Source organism: Salminus brasiliensis, chromosome 3, assembly GCF_030463535.1.
Source record: "Salminus brasiliensis chromosome 3, fSalBra1.hap2, whole genome shotgun sequence".
NCBI classification, from domain to species: domain Eukaryota; kingdom Metazoa; phylum Chordata; class Actinopteri; order Characiformes; family Bryconidae; genus Salminus; species Salminus brasiliensis.
This window is the reverse complement of record NC_132880.1, coordinates 9,985,370-10,011,478: the sequence shown is the minus strand read 5'-3', so window position 1 is coordinate 10,011,478 and position 26,109 is coordinate 9,985,370. Positions and strand designations below refer to the sequence as shown.

Genomic DNA, 26,109 nt, shown 5'->3' with positions numbered 1-26,109 from the left:
TTTGTTGGTAGCTTTCTCTCTCTCTCTCTCTCTCTCTCTCTCTCTCTCTCTCTCTCTCTGATCTCTCTCTCTCTCTGATCTCTCTATCCTTTCTCTTTTTCTTGGTAGCTGACCCTTTGCTCTCTTTCTTTCTCTCATCTCTGTCTTTTGTTGGTAGCTTTTTGTCTCTCTCTCTCTCTCTCTCTCTCTGTTTCTTCTATGTTCTCTCTATCTCTCTCACTCACTGTTGCTCTTTATCTGTCTGTCCCCCATCTCTGTATTGTCTCTCTTCTCCTTTTGCTCTCTCTTTTAGTTCTCTTTCTTGCTCTCTCACCCTTGCTGTCTCTCCTGTTTTGGCTCTCTTTTCTGTTCTCTTACTCTCTTTCATGCTGTATCTCTTCCCCTCACTCTCTCTATCTCTCTTCTGTCTCTCCCACTACTTTTGGGTCTTTTCTTGCATCTCTCTTTCTCGCGTTCTTGCGCCCATCTTTTTCTGTCTGCCTCTCTCTTTTCTGTCTCTCGTGCTCCTCTCACTTTCTCTTTCTCTCAATTCAATTCAAGTTGGCTTTTTTGGCATGACTGTCTCAACAACAATGTTGCCAAAGCACACAAAATTACATCTGAACAATATATCAAGAATAAAATTAACAACAATAATAATAATCAGCTAATGATACACAACTTTAAATGTAAATTACTAAAAAAAAAAAAGTAGGTAACTATTTATTTACATTCTTATTTATAGTAGTTTTATGGGAAGGGTGGGGCTTAATATGGTGTGGGTGGAGTATATGTGATGATGTTACTTACTGTCCTTCAGGTAGATTCAGTCAGAGTTTCCAGATTTGGGTGGATGTTCTTCAGGGTTTGGGTGAAGTTTTCTCTGATCATGTTGTACTTTGAGCAGTGAAGGAGGAAGTGCAGCTCTGTCTGGACCACACAGTGACCACACGCTCTCTCCTCTCCAGGCAGCCAGGACTGTTTGTATCTGCCCTTCTATACCAGGGCAGGCTCTGGTCACTGAGCCGGTACTTGGTCAGGATCTGTCTCTGCTGTGGATCTCTGACGGTGTAGAGATACTCCACATATCCTCTTTTTAGGGCCCGATAGCATTCTAACTTTGGACTTTGGTCAGCAGTGCTGGACTGAGGCTGTGGTGTGTTAGGGGTTAGTGGGTTTGTTAGTCTCAGAACCAGCTGACAGAGGGGACTGGGTTTAGGGCTGAGCTCCTGGGTTTTCAGTGTTTTATACTGCAGGGTGTTTTCATCACTGGATTTTAGACAAAACCAGAATTTTAAAGCTCTTTTTTTCTCTCTTCTTTTGCTGTTTTTCTATCTCTCTCCCTTACTCCTGCCCCCTCTTCATTCGTTTGGGTGTAAAGTTACACACTTTACACTTTCTTTAACATTTTTGGATCCATAAAGAACCATTTTTGTAAATGATATGTCAGTGTGAGAAACATTTACATTGTCCAGAACTTGTATGTCTATTTCTTTAAACCTTTAAAAGGCTCCTTATACACATATCTTTTTTCTGAAAAATATTATTGGTTCTTTAAGGAACCAATAAATGTTTTTTGTTGGGGTTTTTTTGTATGGCATTGCTCAAAGAACCCCGTAAGTGTGTTCTTTAAAGGAGGGTTTTTAATGGATGTTTAGTAAAGGCATAGATAGGACCTTAACAGTGTACATGTTAAATTATTTTTTGCAGGTTAAAGAGTTCCTTATAACAACCTTTGTTCAGTTCCCTAGAAGAACAAATTTTTGGTTCCATTGACCAGTGTTTCTCAACACTTGTCTTGGAGGCACCCTGCACATTTTAGCTCTTTCCTCTCTCCCTACACACCTGATTCAGCTGTTTAAAAACAAGCCCTTTCAGAGTTGCCAGGGGTGTTGTAAAACAGGGGGTCCACTAAACTGTGCCGGTCAGTGCCTCCAGGACCAGGGTTGAGAAACACTGCCATTAAGAACAATTTATGAAAATGAAAGGTGTGTGAAGAACCTTTCAAAAGTTTAATGAGTGTTTGCACAGGTGTTTTAGTTATTTAAAGGTTCTTCACACTCACATCTCTTATTAAAAATGGTTGTTTTATGGCATTGCTCAAAGAAGCCTTGGTAGCACTGGTATTTGTATGAGGGTATCTCCCCCACTCTCTCTTGCTCTCTGTCTCAATTTTTTCTGGATCTTGCTCTCTTGTGCTCGTCTCTTTTCTAGCTCTTTCTCCATCTTCCACATCTCCCTCTTTTGTCATCTCTCTCTCTCTATCCCTTCCCCCATTTTTCTCTTTTTTCCTCTTCCTCTCTTTGACCTCATTGTTGCTGTCTCTCTATCTCTCTTTTTTTTTTGCTCATTCTCTCCTGCTTCTTGCTGTTCCCTCCTCTTTCTCTACTCTTTCTCTGTTCTTTAGCTCTTTTTGTAGCGTTCTCCCTCACTCCACTGTCACTCTCTTACTCTCTCTTCATTTCTCTCTCTCATCTTTCATTCTCTCTTGTTCTCCATTCTCTGTTCTTTTGCTCTTCTTTCCTATTTCTCGCCCTGTCTCTCTGGTTTGCTATCTTTCTCCATATGCTTCTCTTGCTCTCAGATAACCACCTATCTCTCTCGTACACTCTCTCCCGCTCTTATTATCTCTCCTATGTCTCTTGCTCTCTCCCTGTCGTTTTACCAGCTCATTCCATCTCTCTTGCACTCTACTACTGTCTCCTTCTGTCTACTTTCTAGCTTGTGTTCTCTCTAGCACCCCCGTCTTGTTCACTCTCTCTCTTTTTTCTATACCTCTCTCTCTCTCTCTCTTTCGTTATCTTTCCTTTCTCTCTTCTTCCTAGCTTGTTTCCTCTCTCTCTCTCTCTCTCTCTCTCTCTCTCGTTCTCTCTCTTGCTCTCTCCTCCTGTCTTCTTCCTAGCTAGCAGTATGGAGCTACAGATGCAGCCAGTCCCTCAGTGAGAATGTTTCCACTGGGACAAAGACAGCTGTGGCGCAGCATCAGGACTGTTAACGAGCCTTATCACACCCACGTGCACAAGCACACACATGCACACACACACACACACACACACACAAAAACATACAAACTACTACATGTGAAGTTGATGTCGTAAGTGGCTCTACTTGAAACTGCAGTTCAGCAACTTAACCATCTTATTCTGCGTGTGAAATGAACTGCAGTGGAGGTTGTGGAAATGCTGAACACACACACACACACACACATCTACATGCATGCACACATGCCCGGGCAGTTGCATGAGTATTATTCTCATGGGTATGCTAAGCTCCCACATATACACGCACAAACACACACACAAGCACACACATATATACAGACACTCACGCAAACCACACACACACCGGCACAGACAGACAAGAGCAAAGCAAAGTATTGTCTGTTTTGTTTTATTTTACAGTCACCAGATGAGCAGATACATCATTTAAAAAAGAAATAAAACTGATATTTGCTTGTCAAAAATTATTATACAATTTTCTCCATACAGATTTTTTTTTGTACAGAATGAGACATAAGTCAAATGTAATAGCATTGTGATTTCGTAATAAAGATGACAGGAAACTCAGGGGTCCGCGGATTCGCCGACAGCAGACCCATCTTTTTTTTCCTCCTCCTTTTTTTTCCTTTTTCATTTTTTACCCAATAAATATAAACGGTATAATCATATCGTTGTTAGCCAGGCATAGTGGATAACCAGGGCACGATCTGAATGGATTTCCATAGTCATTTCAGATACATCACTGTGCTACACACACACACACACACACGCATACGCACACACACACACACACACATATGAAAAAAGCTCAACACAGAAGCAGACATAGGGCCAGGGACCAAATCACAATTTGGGGAACAACGGAGCATCGGGGAGAGAAAAAAACTAAAACATAAAGATGGGCATGAAAGAGAGGAGATGGGCGTCATTGTCCTGGATGTGAAAGAAAAAGAGACAGAGAGATAGAGAAAGAGAGAGAGGGAGAAAGGGAGAGAGAGGTGGCTATCTGATGGGAGCGTGTGGAAGAAAAGCTGCAGAGAGGCACTTGACATTTGGCCTGATTCAAACAGCTTTGCTCTGGGAAGCTACTCTGATGGAAAGACTCTCTCTCTCTCTCTCTCTCTCTCTCTCTTTTTCTTACTCTCTCTCTTTCTCTCTCTCTTTTTTCTCTTTCTCTCTCTATCTCTCTACGTTGCTCTGTCCCTGATCTCATTTTTTCCCTCCCCGGCAACCTATTGCTCTCCTTTTCAACTCATTCACTTTCCAATCCGCCTCTCTCTGTCAGCCTATCGATCAATCTCCTCCACTCATCCCTCTTTTTTCTTCTCCCTCCCTCTCTTCCTGCCCTCTCTTGCTCTCCCTTGCCATGTATCCCTCACTCTTTCTGCTTCTTTATCTCTGTCTCCTCCATCTTTTTACTCTCATGTCAGAATTGGGCTAGATCAGGAGGCCAGCATCCAAACAGAACAAACAGCGTGAGCTTAAAATCGACTGCAAGCATTTTCTTTTATGCATTTCTTTATGAGATAAAAATTCCACACCATTACAAAATGTCCAAAAGAAAGAAAAATAAGAGAAAAATAAGGAAGCCCAATCAACATTCTCATGGGGCTAGGTGGGTTCCAGGTGGGCATGTGTTCTGAGTAGATTTGTACATACATTGTCACTGGGACCAGTTGGGCTTCCCAAATAGGTCCTTTCGTTATAGCCCACCTTTATCTCACATGGGTCCCATCTAGGCTCCATATGCTGTGAATAACCAAGATGGGGGCCATGCTTAACCCCTCCTGTTCCCATTGCTGCCCCTAGTAGCAGGGCCCCGTATGGGGGGTGGCGTTAGGATGATTCCAAGGGCCTGTGAGTGATAGGGGCCCTAAAAAATGTATCCATTAAATATTTTGGGCAGAAATGTTAAATGTTGTCTATTGTAATATCTTGGGCAGCCCAAAATCCCTTACAGCAGCCCTGCCTGGTGGGCATCCATATGTGGGGCCAACATGGAACCCGAGGACAAAACTTTCTGGTTCCCAGTTGGGCTACCCATACAGACCCCACATGCACATGTTAGGTGGGAGGACGATATGTTAACGAGCGGCCACAATGCATGCCTGCACTGGGAAGTTGGGAAGCGACGGCTCAAGCGCACATGCTCATCAACTTTGTTCTGTTCCAAATAAAAAAAAAACTTAAACGAAGGGAAAGAAATAAACACAAATCTTCTCTCTTGGTGGGCACTTAATTACTTCTATCCCCACCCCTCCACACACCAACCCCATCTCCAGTGCAATCACCAGATGAAGAGGATATGATAGAAGTCTGTGAAGGGGAGATAGCACCCGTTTTTTATCTGCTGATTGTGCTAATCAGCGTGCAATTCACTAGTGTAAACTCAGAAGGCGGTATAAACGTAGCTTTTCTCTGAAGCAGCTCTGACTCGGCCTAGATGTGCCATTGTGTCGTCTTTTGGCAATGCTTGCCGCGCTAGCAAAGCTAGCATCGCGCCGTACCCAAATTACTCTATTATGCTGATACAACATTAAGTCATTAAACTTCTATTCCCCAAATTCCATCTCCTGTATTAAATTAGGATTGATAGTGCACAATTAATGAGGGCTAACGAGGCTTCGGGATTGATAAATCAGCATTGATTATCTAAAGTAACGCTGCATAGTCAAACGCTAATGCAATATGCTAATGTAGCCGCAGCGGAGAGCTAAGCCTACTAGCTCTTAGCGCTGCAGTCCGAGGGAGGTCTGACCTGACACAGTGCGGGCGGCCGGGGGCGCGCGGGAGAGAATGAGCAAGCGAGCAAGCCTCGCCCGGGAAGCGAGCTAGCCTCAGATCGTTTCTTATCTCATTAACGGGAAAGTTACATAAATCCACAAAATGGGGAGAAAGGGCCACAGTGGGGATATTTGCATTTCTCCTGTCTCTCTCTCTCTCTCTCTCTCTCTCTCTCTCTCTCCCTCTCTTGTCCTCCCTGCTCCTGCTTTTCACCCCCCCCCCCCCCCCCCATTTACTGCAAAGTGACTTTAATCATCACTTTAGCCAAAACACATTAAAGCGGCATGTCTGGGTAAAGGGAAAAAAATGTGCGCCCTTTGTGCCACATTCGATTTGCAGTAGTGATGCATAGCTGGTGCATTACTTTGGAGATTAAACAGGATATGCTGAATATCAATAGAGTGAGTCTGATGGATGACTGTCCTGGCCCACAATAAAGGGACATCCAATGGATCTCTACGGGTAGAGGAATGTACACTGACCCCCAAGCGAAAACGATACCACACTGATACAGCAGTCACACGCACATTCACCCTTTGACAAGCGCAACCAGTCGCACCAACATGAACACGTCACTGCCTGACAGCATGGATATTCACTTCTCCATCCTGTATTTGAGATAGAAATAATAAAAATAAAAAAACGACACCAACTGTATTTTTTATGTTGTTGTTTTGGAAGGATAACAGAGTTGTTTGCATACATTAAACCCAGGCCAGCGGACAATGTGATTCCCCCAGGTCGCAGGGTGTCCGTTACTGCATCTGAATGAATGAATGGAGATGGATGTAAAGTGCTTGAGAGCTTTTGACCAGGAGATGACGGTGATGGATAGAGAACAAACTGAAGGACAGAGAGGAAGAGAGAGAGCGCAAGAGGACATCACTGGATTTGAAGGGACATCATTACACTAATCCACAGCAGAGAAACACAAAGAGAGGGAGAGAGGAAAGAGGAAGATTTAAGAAGGGGCAGGGTGGTGGGTAAGGGGTCTACTTCCAAAATGACTGCACTGACACCATCAACTGTACGTCCGTAAAACGACGTTTGGCTCTCGGAGCGAAAGGAAATCACAGTCATATCAGTCCTGACCTGATCAGCACCCCCTCACAAGGCTCTATGGGTGAAGTTTACTTGTTAGCGTCTGTGTGTCTGCTTCCCCGCACCAACTTTACCCAGGCACCCAACTCTGGCTGTTATGTGACTGTGGAGGTCCTGCAAACACCCCCATACCCATTCCCAAGCCTATCCCCATGCTGACACCCTGCGAAAGTGAACCGTCGTAGTTGTAGTCCATTCCCTCTGTAGAGCCCATGAAGTCGTTGAGAAGAATCGACTCTACATCACAGTCCAGACTGCTCTGATGGACTTCCATCTCCATCTCTGACTGCTGGAGTCGGTTCGGAGGCGGTTGGTGGTGGCCAGGCTGGTGGCCACTGTGATAATTCGAATTCTGGGACGGGTGTTGGTAGTACCCTTGCCAGGGTTCCGTCAAGCCCTGGTGGTGCTGAGCGCCTGGGTAGGTTTGGTGGCGGGGTTGGGGTGCGGAAGCCAGGTGGCAGGGGTCCTGGGGCACATCCATGACGCTGGCAGGATTAGGGGGAAGGGAAGTGGATGGGAGGTGGGCGCGAGGGCCATAAAGATTGGAGGATTTGTGGTTGTAGGGTTGCAGCATGTCGCTGTTGACCCTGGGAGAGAGGGATGACTGTCTAGAGCCACTGTGCTGCATATGGCTGTGCATGTGGTTGGCATTCGGGCTGGGGTCAAGCTTATGGTTGTGCTCATGAGGTTGGCCATAGTCATGTCCAGGGTGGTGTTTGGCTCCATGGTTGTAGTCAAGACTTGGGTGATGCTTGCTGGAATTGTGGTTGTGATGGAGGCTCGAGTTCTGCTCATGGTTCCCCCCATGGTCACTGTGAAGGCTTTGATTGGGATTGGGATTCTGGCTGTGATTATGACCGCGATTCTGATTGTGGCCATGAGAGTGTACGGCACTGTTGGACTGTGACATTAGTGAGTGGGACGTCCCTCCTTGCCCCACCACCATGTCCTTCCCACAGTACTGTGGTCCACCAGCTAACAGGCTCTCCAGAGCATTGTTTTCTGAGTAGGCCCTTAGGGAATGCTGAAAGCTGGTTGGCTTGTTTTCCTGGATGGTCTGCATAGGGGCATGGTGCCTTAGCATGCCCATTGAAGGCTGACCATAGACAGTCCCACAGTAGGAGGTCTCCACTTTGGGTCCTGGGCCGTAATGATACCCGTTGCATTTGAGTTGTGGAGGCTGAGAAAAGCCCTCTTCTAAGCTGATGGATCCAGTGAGGTCAGCCAAATGAGGGAGCTCTACAGACGGACAATGTCCCCCAGTGCCCAGGGCTGGAGATCTGGTACTGGAGGGGCTCGGATAGAGATGAGGGGAAGTTGAACATGACAGTCCTCCTTCTTCTGGCTCATCTGGCTCTGCTTCAGCCATGATAGGTGACAGGCAGCCACTTAGTGTGGATGCAGAAGAGCTGGTTCTAGAGTGCAGGTCTGTCCAGGTGTCAAACTCGCTCCCTACCCCCATGCCCCCCTTCCCAGCTGGGCTTCCATGTTCTGGGGATCCCTGTATCCCAGGCCCTGCTCCAAGTCCTCTACCCATTCCTGTGGCTCGCTTGCGACTGATCCGACCTCGGCTCTTTAGATACTTGGTGCCATTGTCCATGGAGGCGGCTCGCCGGCGAGGGCCCTTGCCCATCTTCCCACCTTCTGGATTCAGCATCCACCAGGAACTCTTGCCTGTTCCCTCATTCTGCACACGGATGAACCTGGTGTGCAGGGACAGGTTGTGGCGAATGGAGTTCTGTGGAGACAATAACGGGGGTAGGGGAGAAGACAAAAGCAGAGTGTTAAAAAACAATCCAATATGTGCATTACAATGTAAATGTCTGATCAGGAACAATTAGATGTAATGAGACTTTAGAATGAAACTCCAGCTGACATTTTGCCTGTAATTAAGTATCACGGTATTTTAATTATCACGATTTTGCCGGCTTTGCAGTATATCATGGTATTTTTTTTTTTGCATGACTGCAATCTTATATAGGTTTGTAGATACAAAGGAGTACTGGCCGATACTGAGCCAATGTCTGTTTATTTATAGTGTTATAAAAAATAAAATTGAAAGTTATAAAATAACTGCTTTATAGTGTGGTGAATGTGCTATAATTTGGGTTTCTATAGTGTGTGTAATAGCATTGGCATTTGCCTCCACATGCTTCTAAACACACTGTTTGGTGGTGCGCAATTTTCCCACTGGTAAAACAGAGCATTTCCACAATATTAGGTTCTGTTTTCATGTTTCATTGTAAAATAGATCCACACTGCAGACTCTTTTATTTACCTTCTGAGAACGTCCTTACTGCCGGCTGGACAATAATGTCCATTAATGCACCTTGAGGACACCAGATAGCACTCTAAACTTTGTTTGAACACTGTGGTTCAAACAAAGACCCAGAACTGGATTGGGATCAGCCCCAATCCCAGTAGAAAAAAGTAAGCCTGTCTTTATAGGTTAACAGTGACTTATTTCATGACTAATACACAACTTTAACAACTGTGTACATCGAAACTTTTGTGCAAAACAGAAGAATAGAACTACACAATTGCAAAAACAGTGTTTGTAATGCATTTCCATTACGCAGCCCTAAATTCCGCTCTTTTTTGTTGCACAACTGTATTATGGTTTGTAAGAACCACAGACCGTAGGAAGAATTTTAACCTGCATGAGCCATCATAGCACTCAAAACTAGGTAGAACCATTGCTGATTGCCTAAATTAGAAGTTCTCAAAGCCATTAGCAGAGAACGAGTTGTTCAGAAAAGCTCTGTTTATGTTTAGCTGTGGCTAAAGTGTCTCACCGACCTGGTTAAGAGCTCGCCTCTACTGACCGTAATCTATAACTAAATTGGGAGTGGGTTTATTTTAAATCAGACTTACTTTGGGAAGTAATTGCGTGTGTGCACCAACTGTTGCTAGCTGAATGTTAGTGTTATGTCTAAATTTCATAACGGTATTATGATATTGTCGAAGCCAAGACCACAGGGTGAATTTTAACCAGTATAATGAATGAACCGGCACAGCACCCAGCACTAGGAATAATCTTGTTGATTAATAGTAGTAGTTCTCAATAGGGTCCTTTTTTGTCCTTTTCACCAAAAATTGTCTGGGCTTTGAGGCTCCTGCACTAAAGAACATTTCAATGTATGTGTGGTTTAAGAGTAACCTTTTAAAATGAGATTTGGAAATAAAAGAAGATTGGAAAGGTTTAATGATCCTCCATATAATGCAATAATGTATATAGGGTATATTTATATTGAACAATGATTTAGATTCAACATCTGCTGCATTTCATCTAATTAAAAAGCACTAACTACACTCTCTGGAATGAGTGTTCTTTAAGCACTGACGATATCCATGATGTGAATCCGCGATGAGAAAATTGATCAAGATTTCAATACAATACTGTCATATTGCCCGAGGCTTTCCTTAGGACAGCTCATACCTGAAACCTGCAGTTCTTTATATTTAACAAAACTATTTCCCCAGGCATAAGCACCGGACATCATCATTGAATATACACCCATTTCGCATATTTGCAAGAGCAATGTTAAAAAAATGTTACTCAGCACATCTCTGCAAAAGTACGAAATATGGAAAAAAAATAATTTGGCTATGGATTATTATTCCCAACGAATGCCTGCTCTGGCAAAGCCTGGCAGGCACTGAGAAGCTGTGTGATGCAGAGAGTGCTGCTCAGGCAGATCGATACAGCAGGCAGTCGTGCTCCTCCACACTGCACGCTCTCTCTGACTCACACCACAGCCAACCGAGCTGTGCACACATACACACACACACACTCACACACACGCCACAGTCCGCACATCAAACCGTCGCCAAGGTTACCCAAATGAATCACACGTGGCAACATGATCGCAGACGCCCCTATCGATTGCAGGCCTTCGAATAGTAAGGGAAGCCAGTGAGGGAAGAGAGTGAGAGAGAGAGAGAGAGAGAGAGAGAGAGAGAGAGAGAGAGAGAGAGAGAAGGCGTGATTCTGGCACACTAAATATGCTGGAAGAACACCAGAACAAAGAAAACAGAAAAGGAGGGGAGGGGGTCTGCTTTCAATGCCAAGAAAAAGCATATTTTGATCAGAAGGACAAATGTTGCTCTTCAGTTCTAGCACAGAAATAAATGGCGATTTTGGAGAACTGAATAATTGATAAAAGTGGTTACATTTGGATAATTTAATAATGGAAAGCAATTCGTCATAAATCCATTGCCTCATGCTGGTACTACACAGCATGTGTAGTAGAGCCCACAGCACTTTCTCTTATCGGACATACCGTAAAGGCTTAGCGTATTCCCAACATGTAGCCATATAATCACTACGACATTTACTACACACCGTACGCCCAAACGGTTGGATATAGTGACAGTGAGGCTTCATCTGACATACATTCCAGCCAGCTAAGACTCGCTGAATGGGTGTGTGCATGTGTTACGGGGCCAAATCCTCCAATGTGTTTCATCCTGTTGCTCTTGCCATTGTAAGATCATGTTTTGCACACTATTCAGGGAGTTCAACTAATCTTCACCTTTCTCACTCTCTGTTCATCGCACACATAACCAATGACCAGATTTGCACCAGATCTATTTCTTTGGCACAGTCTCCCATAAGGGCATATTAATCTCACTGAATTATAATAATTATATTAAGTTAATGACGCTGCTGAAGTAGATATCACCATTACTCCGCTAATACCGCTTCTATCCTGCAAAACTTGTGGCTGCCCTGTGTGCCCTGAATGCTAAAAATCACATTAGGAGAACTGAAACCATGTCAGTGGAACTAAATTCGTAGGGTTTGTTAAAGTTGCTACAGACAGGATATTCCTTAAAGGCTCTATATCATGCAGGACTACCATGTCTTCATATTGTTAGTGCGTATAGTCCAAATATGGAAGCTAAGCTGTTTTTGTGATGGGAAAAAAATCTGGAAAAAAAAACTGTATTGGAAACAGTGCCCTATTTACTATCCCCTACATCCCCTTTTATAGGAAACGCAATTCCACAAGGTAGTGAGCCATTTTGGCCACCTCATTATGTGTGTGTGCTCGCTGTTGTGTGATCTGAGTCTTCCTCAGAAAAGAATCTTCAAACATCGCAATGAACAATGGGTACTTCATGTCCAGAGTTAATGTATATTGTTTGTACACTACTTATAGCAGTATATTGCGGGATTGCTATAGTGCACTGAAAACTTTTCGGGGGGGCACTACAAAGTAGTGCACTACACAGTGAATATGGCGCCCCTTCGGACACAGCTCAGAACATCTACATCTACATATCCCCCATTCAGGCTCCAGCAGTCTAGTTCCGCTAGACTGTGTTTCAATTCAGACTGCTTTTTGAATTATGTGTAATGTAAGCCAGCCAATCAGAGCAGAGCACTAGACTCACCAACCAAATGAACAAGTTTACAGTTTCAGATTATTGTAGTGTAGTACTGTGGTACTATGATGAATTGCTATTATTTTAATTTGCATAAATGACAAATTCTCTAATTACGGATTTAGGCATAGTGTTTTTTTTATTTTACGCTTTTCAAATAAAAGGTGTTCTTTAAGCGATGCCATTACAAAAAAACACTTTGGGTCCATATAATTCTTGAAGGATTTAAGAACCTTCATTTCATGGAAACTTTACCAATGTATAAGTTACAGCCTAGGTTATTTATAGCTTCTAAACCTTCACCCAGATAGTTCTACATACATAGTTCTTTACAGAACCAAAAGTGGTTCTTTTTAATTGCCATCACCTAAAGAAGCATCTTTATTTTGAAGAGTACATTTTTAGATGATAACAGATGATAACTTGGTCATAATGTAATTGTTAATCTGTATTATTAACAAAAATGATGTTGATTGTTTATGGCTTCAATAAAAATAGAAATCACAAAAATGTTTAATGGCAGTAATTAGACTCTAATCAAAATGTTGCACAATTGGGTTAATCAAAATCAGAATAATATGAAGAGGTTTTTTTTAGACTGGCTATAGGCAGTTTCTGTAAACGAGTGATAGGCATTTTCCAATGTCATTAAGGCATCCTACAAAATCTAGACTGATATTATTGCATAATGAGCATTTTAATCACTGAGGAAATCATGCGTGTGATTTGTGGTATATAGTCAAATCGCAACCCCCATGAGCTGACTGAAAATGTATTTTAGTCCTGGGTCACCTTGTAGAAATAGGCCTTGAAGCAAGCAATGTAGCTGTGAATACAAATGTATATTTGACTTGTTTGAGTGGATGGAATATATATCTAGTGCAGAAGTCAGAGACCACCTTCATTTATGCAATTTTCAGTCAAAACAGCAATTAAGTACAAGCTGTTTTTTCAGTATGAGGAAATATCAGGAAACATATATTTAACAGAAAATGACACAGAGGCCTGAGCAATTAAATATAATATTAAACGCTCTAATATTCAATATTTCCACCCTTTACTTATGTTACACCTTCTAATTTTTTCCCCGGAGACTCGTTTTCAGATTTTCTGCAAAAATCTGCCAAAATTCTTGGAAGACGTTTTATGCTGCTTTCCATCCAACTAATCCCAAACACATTCAATGATGTTGAGATCTAGACTCTGGGGTGGTCCTTTTCTAAGGAAGAGCTTCTTGATCAGCTCCACATTCTTTCAGACCTGAGCCGTTTTCACATATGAACATATGAAAACAATGTCTGGAGAATCAGGTTTGGAGTTGCCCTTTCACACATCTAGCATATTACTAAAGATCTTCTGTATCAGACACACTCTCACTACAGAAAATGTTCCATGTGGTTTAGGTAAGAGGCGGCGCCTGTGTAGCATGTGTAGAGGTACATCATGCCCCACTGTGAATTCTGCTCCAAATTACCTGCTCTGTTCACACATGGGCTCATTTAGAAATTACACAGATTTTGTAGGGGGCTAGTCTGGTACTAGCGTGGTACTAGTCTGGTGTTGCGGACATTTGCGATCACACATACACTCATAAAAAATAAAGGGGCTACAAATGGCTTTTTGAGCGATGCCATAAAAGAACCACTTTAGGTCCAATGAAGAACCATGTTTGTAATAGAAATGTTTGTGACTGGCATGGTTGTTATGAGTCCCAATTTCATCTAGCTTTTTTTTGTTTTTACTTTCTCTTTTCTTATGCAAGTGTATTATCTTTTATCTTATTTCCTCAAATATATCTCCTGAAAAAGTACACATTGGTTGACCAAACAGTTTGAGGCCTTACTCATTTATCAGTATTTCCAAAATAAGATATCTTCTCCAACGTTCCCCCAACCTGATTCACACTGGTCCCAGGCCTGTTTGAAAGTGCAGGTTTTACAGTAAGATGCACACAAGAAGGTGTTAGGTTTGGCACGTTGGTGAACAAAGCTGAGTAGATTGAGATGCATCTCAAGCACTGAGAACTGAGTAACTCAGTAATTTAGCGCTTCACACCCTGCTCTCAATCATCTCACTCTCGCACTCATTCATCTCTTTCTCCCCCCATCTGTTTATCACTCCCGTTCACACTCCCAACAATGCTCATGCATATTTTTTATTCACCTATACTCCTATGGGGAAACAAAATCACGCAGAAAGAAAAACAGAACACGCATCTGTGTCAGTCACTCTTGCGGTACAAGCACGTCTGCCGGTCCACCTATAATCTCTACCTCCCCATGGCACCTCTTTGGAGAAAGCAGGCTCTTGTTTTGCACAGTGATTCGGGAAAACCATTATGGCTGATATTAGTGAATGGATATCAGGCACTCAGGTGAGGCAATTATCTTGACGAGATGGAGAGCTGAGCTAGAGATCAGCCTGAAGCCGAGCTGGTCTCCGTGAGCGTGCCGCTCTTCAACAGGCCCCCCACCTCCATCTCTCCCGGGAGTTCTGAAGGACTGATTCTCCAGCCTGATCCGACGGGGTGCAAAAAAAAAACGTGCCACTTTGACTCCGCTCCTTTTCAAAGCGGGCAGAAATTGGATAAGCGAGGTGTATTTATGTTCTCTGGCCCCCCTCCAAGGAGCTCCTATTCTCTGCCAGCGGCTCCGCCAAATGACACAAGCCCCCATGCTGGTGTAATAGCCCGATGTTGTGCAGCCACGGCAGGCAAGGGGCCGACTTAATCAAAGCCAAATGGAGCGGTGGCATCGAGAGCGAGGGCTCTAGGAAAAAAAAAAGAACCTCCCAACGTCAGACAATTCGAAAGCAGCGCCCTGACAGCTATGGTTGCCGCGGAGAGTAACCATGACGACTGCGTTAAACGGTAAGGGGGTGGGGGGGAAGGGGGGAGTGGGAAAAGAGGTGGGTTAGGAGGATTGAAAAAAAAGAGGCAGACGGTGTTTGATGCTGCAGGTAACTCCAAACAAGCTTTCATCTCTGACTGTCAGACGACTCACACCAACTCACAAGGGAGCTTCAATCATCAGCAGTCACAGCGCCGCAGGAGCTGTCTCTGAGGACTGGTGATTAGCAAGTCAAGTATAAGCCGTATGACTCTCTCCGCGACTACCACTAGCCTGCCAGAGCGTGTGGCACCATCAGCGTCAAGCCAGCGGAACGCCCGCGAAATCCCCCACAACATGAGTCGACAAATGAGCTTGTTGTTCGAAACCTCGAAACCTCGCCGTGTTCCTCAGATGTGATTAAACTTGAACCCAGACAAGCCGGAAATCTATGCTTAGACATCACCAAGCTCGACTCGGTGCCCTTGTCTCCACCCTCTAATGCTGCAGGAGAGTGATGGGTAGAATATTTGACTGTGCGGCTGTGCTCTTAAAAAGCACAGGATCTTCTTGTTATCCCTATGTCTCAACTCAAGAGCTAAGAACTATATTTTTAAACTATACACAACGCACTTTGCTCGCTTCAGCCTGTAGGTTTTATTATCCCAAATAGAGCTCTAACATTATGCACTAAATGGAAACAACGAATTACCAGACAGTACCTCACATCATTGAATCAGTCCAAGGTCAGCAGTTAGCTAACATTAAAAAGCTAATGTTAGCTATAATGCAGCATGATCAATCACTAATATAACAAATTTAGTTGCATACAGCAAATAACCTCATGCAAAGATGGATAAAATCAATGAAGTAATTTGGTAGCCCACATATAGGTGAAAAACTTCACCTCTGATTGTTATTTCGTTTTTTATATATATATGTCAGCTTGCATAGCTGAAAATTGAAAGTTTGGTTTATGGAAGTGACATGTTGTGAACCTCAAACACTGTTGTGTCCTCATTGGGTTTCATAACAGTCTTGACTTTACACCCCCAAAATGTATGCACACACAGCCCACTAGTCAAAGCTGGCGAAGATAAGATAATCCTTTATTAGTCCTACAGTGGGGAAATTCTCAGATGCAGTAAAATGTGATGACAGCTTCTAAAGAATATCATGTTGTTGATACTGCAGAGCAGCACATCACCTCCAGACTCTGCTAGTTATGTCGCTATACATACTAGGCCTTGTGACCACTGCTTTTTTTATGTGCCAGTGTCCACAGAAGGGGGACTCATAGCAAAAACCTGAAAAGTAAACACGGATCTGTGGTAGGCTAAAAGCTAATGCTAGTCAACAAGCTTTTACTGTTTCTTCTCTCAAACGTCTGCTCTCTCGAAAACTAACTGGACTACCTAATCTGTTTCAATGGTAAGAATCCAGAAAGCCAAAGATGAGGAAAAAAGGGCAATGCTAAAAGCTGAACCGGCTGCAGTCCCTTGAGCTTTCTAATCACACATCGCATTGAGAAGACACAACACTATCTCAAAAGACTTGGGAATAATTACCAAAAAAAGACAAGTGTTTTTGTTACCGTGTTAAATCTGTATACTATAATATGCTACTTTCGTTAGCTCGTTATGCTGCCATAAACCAGCCAATAAAAGCAAAGTGTATCTTAGTTTCTAAGACCTCACCATAAAAGGAAAATCAGTGTTTTTCATTCTGAGAGACAATAACAGGGTTGTAAATAAGCTTGTTAAACTGCATCTAGGCATTTTTGCAGCAACCAGTCACATGCTTACTTTTTATACATTAAAGAAAAACTTGCACTAATGAATAAATGCATTCTGTGGCATCTTTAAGAGTCAGTGGTTGATTGGCTGTGCCGTCCCCACCCTCTCTCTCTCTTTCTCTCTCTCCCTTAAACACGTGTGCAGAAAAAATCCCCAGGGTTGAATTAACTCCTACAGAGTTCATCTGGGTCCAGCTGGACTTAAATGAACATACTGTAGGTACTAAACCAACACTGGCAATTTTGCTGGGGGCACATGTATTTGCCTCCACAGCGCTCACATTCCCCAATTTATCCTAAGAAAGCACGTACACACACCCTCATATGACCACACGCACCCATCTATCCAGAAAAATCTGGCAATCATGCTTAATCCCACTCCAGCCAGGGTAATCCCAGAAAATCTGGGGCTAATCCTGGTTAAATCTGGCCGTTCCTCGCCTGGGTGTCACCCCTGGAACCACCGTAAAGCATTGGGGATTGGGGGGGATCATATGCTGGCCAGGCAGGAGGTAAGCGGAAAGCAATGATGGTCATAATGATCAGCACAGAGCTATTACTGGAGAATCAAAGAATCAGGGCTTCTAAATGTGGCTCTTACATACTTTTACATTCGACAAATGGAGGCTTTAAATTGCTGTGGATTAAAAGAGGTTAGCTCTAGAGGTAGAGGACATGATGAAGCTTAAAGAAAGTTTATACCATACACAGGTGTATGAATCTCTCATTCAATTTCTTAGTCAATGTTATTGACCGCCTGGCAACAATTAGACATCCTATTCACCATCAGGGTTTCTTGTCAACTAGATCTGCCCATGTGAAGACTTTAAAACCGATAATACTTTATTGAAGGGCAGCGTTCAGAAGACACAACACCTATATAAGCCTCTTATAACAACTCACATGTACCTACATGGATCTCATGTGGGATGAAGTGACATCAAAACGGACTAAACTAGCAACCGTTACAACATCTGACACTTGTCAGAATAAGCCTTTTAAGGTGTTTTATGTAGGTTTATTTCAGTTGTTATGAAAAACCCATATAGTAAAGTACTACCCAACACAGAAGGTTATGTTTAGGTTATGCTACAGATTTCCTAACCAACCAAATTCATATTAACGAATGGAATTGGTTAGCTAGTAGTGTGATATATAGGTTAGTTAACAGGGAAGTTTGAGATATGTAAGACTATGCTATGGCTATGCTGTGAAATCATAGACCACAAGGTTTGTTGTCATGCTCTCAGAACAGAATGTCATATTTTGGTAGAGCAGCAAGCTTATGCTTCCATCATTAAATCACAGATAAGTAGATCAATAGTTCAAAGTTGAATGCCTGGTACAACCAATACAAGGTAAAATGTATTGTAGGTAAATGTAGGTAAAAAAAAGTATTCTTTTATTTTTTTTTCTGAAAAGAGTTTTGTGTCTAAGTGACTCTGACCTGTGAGATCAAACAGCTGCAACAAGATCTCATAAAATTCATAGATATACAACTAAAAGTCCACCCCACAGAATTCGCACAAACATTTGCATGAAGACATTTCGTACACACTTTATGATTTACACTACAGCTCCCGACCACCGGTGGCGCTGTTTTCCTAAATACACACTACACCTGTCTGCCATGTACTCAAAAAAGGACTGAGAAAACAGTGTCGCTAATGTACTACTGTCATGCTACTACTCATTCTGCTGCTATGACCCAAAGGTCGCTGGTTCGAATCCCTACCTGGAATCAGCAGTCGGAACTTGAGAGAGCACACCTGGCTTTGCTCTCTCCAGGTGAGTAGATGGCTCTCTCTCTCCACCCACATCACTTTTAGTGTGATGCTGGTCTGCATAGGTGTCTGCTACCCGATGCATCAGAGCTGGGTACCTGGCACTTTCCTCCAAGTTTGTTGGTTGCCCAATGATGGTGGTAGTTCAAAAAGAGGTGGTGGCTTTTTGCGAATGTGTCGGAGGAGGCATGAGTCAGTTCTCACCCTCCTAGTTCCGGAAGCATCGCATGTGTTAGTGGGTGAGTACTAATAAGTGGGTTGGGTAATTGCATACCTTAAATTGGTGAGGAAAATTTGGGTAAATGTTTAAAAAAAGGAAAAGAAAAAAAGTGTTCTATGAATTATATGAAAAAGTGAATTATGAATTCAGACTTTTGTTCTTCATTTAACCCACTGATCTGGGCTTCAAGGTCAATCAAATATGTCCATGCAGGGACGTCCAGGGAAAGACTACTTTTCCAGTCCACTAGCAGAACTCCACAGCTTTAACTTTTGAAGAAAATAGAAGTAAGGCTAATAATGGTGGCATAAAGGTTAGATGGCCACATACATCACAATGAATTCCATTGTTTTTTAATTCCCGTGTGCTGAAAAGGAAGTGATTGCGATGTGTGAGAGGTCTCTTATCGATGCCTCCATGTATTATGCATAGTGTGAAACGTGTGGCTGGATTGTTTCTGCATTCCCGTAAACGAGTCCAAAAAAGCGTTGCGCCTTGCTCTCTGCTTTACATTTTAAGAAGTGCTCCAATTTACAGAAGACTCTCCTTGGAGCATTCAAGGCAGCCCTCTACTTTACATTCCGCACAGTGTTCCATTCGGCGCGGTCCGGAACGTTCTCCCCGAGTGTTCTGGGGATTGTTCTACGGAGCATTCTTAGGAGCTGGCGGGACTGGAAAAGCTGTTTGCAGCACTGCTCGGCCATTATTTATTAATCCATTTCACACAGCCAGCAGTCATTATGCACGGCCCTGTCAATGGGTATCTCTCTCTGCCGCACATTTATTTGATAATAAGCACAAGTGGGGTAGGAGATAAAAGCGCTGACTGCGTTCATTGTGGAGAAAAAGCAAGCGGGAGTGAGAGAGAGAGAGCGAGAGAGCGTGCTAGAGTGAGAGAGAGAGAGAGAGAGAGAGAGAGAGAGAGAGAGACAAGGCACCCTCCTGCAGGCGAGGAGAGTTAAAATGAGAGCTGTGTGGGAAAGGGGGCTCGTCTGCTAAGCCTGTCTGGAGGCAATCGATGGAAATTAGCCAACGCTAAAGATGCACTTCCTGCGAATGATGTCACGAGCAGTGCTTGTCTGTTTCAGGGTAAATGAAAAACTTGCAGCCATGCGGATTAATAGGGCCAGGGAAGGTGCGATGGCAGCGATATGAGAGTAGGGGTTGGAAGCAAAGAGTGTGAAACAAAAAGTGCTACAGCAAGAAAACTCAAGTAGGTTAAATGATGTTATGGCAAGAGGAACATCACTAATGGTATTTTGTTACACATATTTATCACTGCAGAGAGTCGCGAGTTCATCTCCCCCAAGCCATGCTGCTTTGCCATCGGCAGCCAGATTCAGAAAGAGCACAATTGGTCATGGTCATGCTCTCTCCCATGAGACTCACTCTTAAGCGATGTTGGTTGGTACAGGCGTCTGTTAGCTGGTGAGATGGAGCCGGGGACCTGGCAATTTTCTCTGAGCGTGTCGGCTGCGGCGGCAGTTTGAAAAGATGCAGTGGCTGATGTTGAAGTGTCGGCGGAGGCATGTGGTAAGTGCTACCCTTGCTAGTGCTAGGGGGAGCTACAAGCAGGTGGGATTATTTGGCACTACCAAATTGTGAGAAAATTTGTCCAAAAAATGATTTCAGTCTCTTCAGGTAGTTCACTGGAAGCAACACAACCCCAAAGAATGATAGATCTATCATTACTCTTCACAGTTGGCAAAGGGTTCTTTGCATAAAATGCTGTCTCTTTCCCTTTTATCTACAAACCTACCTTTGTTGATTAGTAAAAATACTTCATACCTCATCAGTCCAAAACTTGTCAGACTTGTGCAGATGTTCTGTAGCATACTCTGATAAGTTTGTGGTTGCTCCATATAATTACAAGGTTACATCACTACTAGAGTACTACAAAATCAGGCCCACTATAGCATTTGCTATGCTGGTGTCCAAACATTTGCACAGGCCACATTATGTATATATTTTGTTTTGCATTGTTACAACAGGATTTGCTACAACAGGTGTTACCATATGTGTTATCTTGTATGTAGCAGTCCTGAGGCCCGATAAGAGAGTTAACTTAGCTGCATCTACCTTTGTGCACCCCACAGGGAAAAGCAATCCTGATATCCAGAAAAACTTTTTAAACATAATTTCTATTTTATGTACCTAACTAGACACTTCTATTTTCGCTACCAGTTATTTTAGATCATCGCTACAAGCCTCAACCATTAGGACCCCATCTATTATTGTAATAACCATTATTACGGAGATGAAAATGGCTGAAAATTGGAAAATTTGATAAGTGCCCTCTTGCACTAACAGCCATTCTTCCAACCTCAAAAAATACAGCAGAGACAATACAGATAATGCTCAGGCAACAGAAGGCCTTTCTCTTACTCTAGCTCTCTGCGGAGCCGATACCACCCAGGGGAATGGAGAGCGGGAGGAAGGCGAGGCAGCAACTGAAGCTTAGGCCAACCTGAGAGAGGTAGTAGGGTTAGGCGGAGGAGGGCTGGCTTGAGGCCCTGGGGGCCTGGATGTGGGCGCAGTGCTGCTATTGAGCTCCGTCCCCTTGGACAGCACTCTAATTGGAGCTGCTGACCAAGCCAGGCCTTGCTCCCTGGGAGAAGGAGAGCGCTGGAGGGAGGGAGCCGGAGATGTACAGAGTAGGGGAAAAAAGGAGGGGGAGAGAGAGGAGGTTTAAAAATAGAACGGGCAGATTAAGGAGCATCTGAGAGCAGAGCAGGGGATCGGAAAATACGCCTCGCATGCCAGCGTGGCCCCTGAGGGCACGGGGGGCGAAACTTCCATGGCCCAGCAACTGGCACGCCAAAGCCTAGCTCAGCCGCCCCCGAGGAAGAGTCCAGCCCAGTGTCCTGCCTCACAACGCCCACACTGAAGGCAGACCTAATACTGGCTGGAGTGACCACATATTTGTTGCTATCCTTCCTACATCATCGGTGCGTAACGTATCAAACAGTAAAAGTCCTTAGTGCTTCTTAAAAGTACAGCTAAACTATTTAGTCAATGTGCTCCTCAAACAGACAGCGACACCAAGTATCACTTGCCACAAAGTCATCATCTGTCCTAGGCAGAGCATGCACAATTAATTAGTAAATCATTAATTAAGTCATGCTTCGATTCTTTCAGTTTGAGGGCGTGGAGTGAGTTGATCGCTTTAATCAAGAGCAAACAGACGAGGAAGCACACACTCATGATTCTTAATTAAACCGAGGCTGGATTAATGCGTTCTATAACATACGTCGAGATTAGATCCAAGTTCATGTGAAAGGACAAAGGCTCATTGCGCGCGAGAGCACGAAATACTTCGGGTTTATTTTGATGTATTTTTTTTGTTCGGATACCGGGTGGCGAAGTCGGCCGTGCGATAAAAAGAATGCCTTCAGTGCTCACGCTGTTCTTTATAATCACATGTAGCACACAAAGATTCGCTCTGGCACACACACACACAGACACACACACACACACACAAACACTTGTGCTCCGTTAGCCTGGCACACAGGGCCCGCTCATTACAGCAATGCCAAGCTACCAGTTGCTAAGGAGACCTGTGGGAGAGGGAGGGTTCCTGTTGCTATGGCAGCAAGCCTGCTTCCTGCCAACTGTCTTTCCCCATGAGACCTGACCGTAGTAAGCAGAGAAAAGGAGTGAGAGAAAGAAAGGAATACAGAGAGAAGAATGGAAGAGCAAGTGTGTGTGGGGGGGAGGGGGCTGCGTAGGGTTGTAAGAGAGGGTTATGGGTAAGAGATGTTGAAAAGGGAAAGAGTTTAAAAAAAAGATGGCAAGCAGGGGAAGGAATTAAGCAGGAGGGGTGGCACACAAACCGAAAAATAAGAAAGAAAGGGGGAAAAAAAGCGTGAGAGAGAATGAGCTGTGAAAATTGACAGCGCAAAAAGAGAATGAAAGGAGTATAGGGAGAGAAAAGCTACATGGCGAGTGAAGGAGAGCACCTTTGAGGGCACCATTTTCTGTAACCGTTCCCAAAGAGTGCCAGCCGCGTCGTGCCACATTGTGCTGGGCTGCCAGTGACCCAACAAGATGGTCGCCTGCCAGCATTGCCGTTGCTGCTAGTTCAAAGTGTGAAGTGACCTGCCAGAAGTGGTGTAGTTCAGTCTAAAGTAGTGGGTATACTGTGAGTAGCTAAGAACACCCCCCAGTCTGTAGACACAATCAAAAGGTACAATACCTACAGTTTGCGAATGCGGACCACGCTAGCTGAGGCAAGGAGGAGAACTCGAGAAATTTGGGCTGGAGTTCTGGGGGGCTAAGAGCTGATGGGACCCGAAACCAGAGCCCCCTTGCTTAAGTAGAGGTTGAGTATGATTGGATGATCAGGAGGAGTGTGTAGAAATGGAGGGGAGGAGTTTTGGCGTGGACCTTCTCTCAAACTTTCAGATATTACATAACTTCATTTAGCAAAACTAACCTTGCTACTACATAGCAACACGAGTGCAACTGTTAGCTAACTAGTACTGTGGGGAAGGCCAAGACCACCTTTCGATTTCGCAATCCAGTCAAATTAGCCGGAATTTAGGAAATTAATATATGATATTCCATTTGCATAAGGAAGAGGAGCATGAAAAAAAAGATTCAACAATAGAGAAAATGGGACCCCTAAAAGACCACCACAGCTGCCCCCCTTAGAGGAACACCACTTAAAGTATTCGCTTCTTTCAAATGATGTGAGTCCAAAATGTGTAGCTCATCAATCCTTTATAACAAAGCTGCTGTTGTTTTTAGAACAATGGGCCTCATTTACCAGTATCTTCCTAAAAATGTCCGCAATTTGTTCTTGAAAAAAAAAAGTCCTAAGAAAAAGTCTGCGTCAGATTCACAATGTGTTTTTAAACTACAGAATTGTTCAGAGCTCTGCTCTTATATTGACAGATCAGTGAACCAACATGATCTCACATTGAAACGTGTAGGTTGATTGTTCTGCTCCAAAACTAAAATTTTCAATTTTTCCCTTTTTCTTTCAATTACTGCCAATTAATCCATCCGTTCAAATCTCTCCCTTGCACTAGCGATGCTCCCAACACTAAGAGAGTAAGGTTAGCACGTGTCCTTCGATACATGCGAAGTAAGCCCCCGGCTCTTTTTGAACTGCCAGCCAACATCACTAAAGAGTGATGGGGGAGAGAGCACCATCTACCCACCTGGAGAAAGCACAGCCAATTAAGGTCTCTGGCCTTATGGCAAAGTGGCATGGCATGGCTTTCAAATCCGCAACTTCTGGGTCATTGTGGTTGCTCATTAGACTACTGAGCCAATCGCAGCCCTGAGTAAAAATTACATTTTACATTATTGTAGTTTTTAATTGGTTACGGTAACGCTGGGTTTGACGAGTCGACTCTCTGTTGTGAGTCAATTCTCCATTGGATTACTCCATTGGAAATAGTGAGAAGCAAAAAAAAATCTATAACTCACAACAGAAGGTGTGAAAAAATGCCCCTGTAGATTTTCTGTGCCACACAGCTTGACTAGTCCCCATAGAGAAGTACTGCCAATAGAATAGGACTCTCTGGAGCAGATAAACATGGACCTATTGGGACCATGCCTAATGAAAGGTATGGGCTAGAGGGGTATTAAGCCCCCCCCCCCCCCCCCGAGCATTGAGCTGTGGAGCAGTGAAACATTCTCTGGAATGATGGTGCTCCATCCAATCCTTTTGAAATGAACTGGGGAGATGGGTATCATTCAACTGGGGAGGGTGGGCATCATTCAACATCCTGGCCTGACTAATGATCTTGACAATGAATGCATTCAAATCCTCACAGCAATGCTCCGAAATGCAGTAGACAGCCATCTCTGGACAGTAGAGACAGTTATTCAGGTGCAGAAAAGGAAAGTGGTTCAGATTGTGTGTTCACACAGCTTTCAAAGAAATCTGATCTGTGTCACATTTGACATTAAGGCCTATAAAGTGAACACAACATAAGTGCACATCAAGCCATGACATCAGCGCAGTAAATCACACCACACACTACAGTATGCAGCAAGTCACCAATAAGATGCAGCGAGGCACATCGCAACAAAAGACAGCTTTATTGTTGCTCTCTAGATAAGATATAGACCTGCTGATAACGGGAAGAAAGAGGGAAGCACGAGGAGAGAAAGTCAGAGTGAGAGAGAGAGAGAGAGAGAGAGAGAGAGAAAGAGAGAGAGCGAGGGAGAGAGAGGGAAACAAAGAGAGGGATGGCATTGATCAGGGCACCGAAGGGGAGGGTCAAATGAGGAGAGAGAGAGAGAGAGAGAGAGCGGGCGGGCGCTTCTGCTGTCTCAAGTGGGCTTTTAAATAGGCTTTTTGGCTGCAGTCTGATCAGAATTGGTTCCGTCCTCTCTGTATGTGTGATGTTCTTTATTGGTTACAGTTCTTTTGACACGCCCGTTTAAAAGAGATATTGAGAGAATTACTGATACACACACACACTCCACAACTTGCTCAACCAGATAAAGTGGGTCCTCCATGCTAAACTTTTGGGCTCGTGGTGGTGGGGGTGTGAGAATGAGACAATGTTTCCCTTCCTTTCACCCTAACACACACAGACCCACTGATTTACTACAACTAATAATCATTACTAATACTACTAATATCAGCACTTGATGGACTAATATTATTACTGTTGTTAAAGCTATTCATCCTGAAAATGTACAAAAAAGTATATATATACACACACACAGACAGACAGACAGTTTGTAGCAGTTTGCAATGTATGCTGTGACTGTTGTGGTCCCAGAGAGGGTCTCTAGCTCCCTCTCTGCGCGTCTGTTTCTCATTCAGAGGGAATGTGGCGTCTGTCTCGTTCTCACAGTCTCAAGGAAAAAAACAGTAGGACTCTACGGCTCATCTGCTTTTGTATATTAAAATACACTTGGAGACACTGACTTTATGGACTTATTTATGTGCAGGTTTATTTAAGAGACAGAATGCACTCCTGTCTGTTCATCTCACACTCCAGATCTAGGCCCTATTTCAACACACACACAGTACTGTGCAAAGGTTTTAGGCACATGTGAAAATTCCAATGAAAAAGCTTCTTTTCTGGGCGAATAGAGTTCATTACCTCAGTTAAACACCAATATTAGAATAAATACTAATAACATTCCAACAAAAAAGTTGTGGTTTTACATAACTGTGTGCATTACAACATCTCCAAAGCTCTCCTCATGGGAGTCTAGTATTATTTGTAGTTATCATCCAACACCTGGTTTGGTAAAT

The 26,109-nt window shown here is 43.6% G+C and overlaps 1 protein-coding gene across 1 annotated transcript in view; it reads right to left on the bottom strand.

The window, feature by feature from the left end:
* Positions 1–5,995: 5,995 nt before the first annotated feature.
* foxo6b (forkhead box O6 b) overlaps positions 5,996–26,109 on the bottom strand; it is a 40,730-nt gene continuing 20,616 nt past the window's right edge. Inside the window, exon 2 of the mRNA XM_072674635.1 lies at positions 5,996–8,601. Coding sequence (XP_072530736.1) covers positions 6,934–8,601 — 1,668 coding nt within the window. The 3' untranslated portion in view covers positions 5,996–6,933. The remainder of the gene's footprint in view (positions 8,602–26,109) is intronic.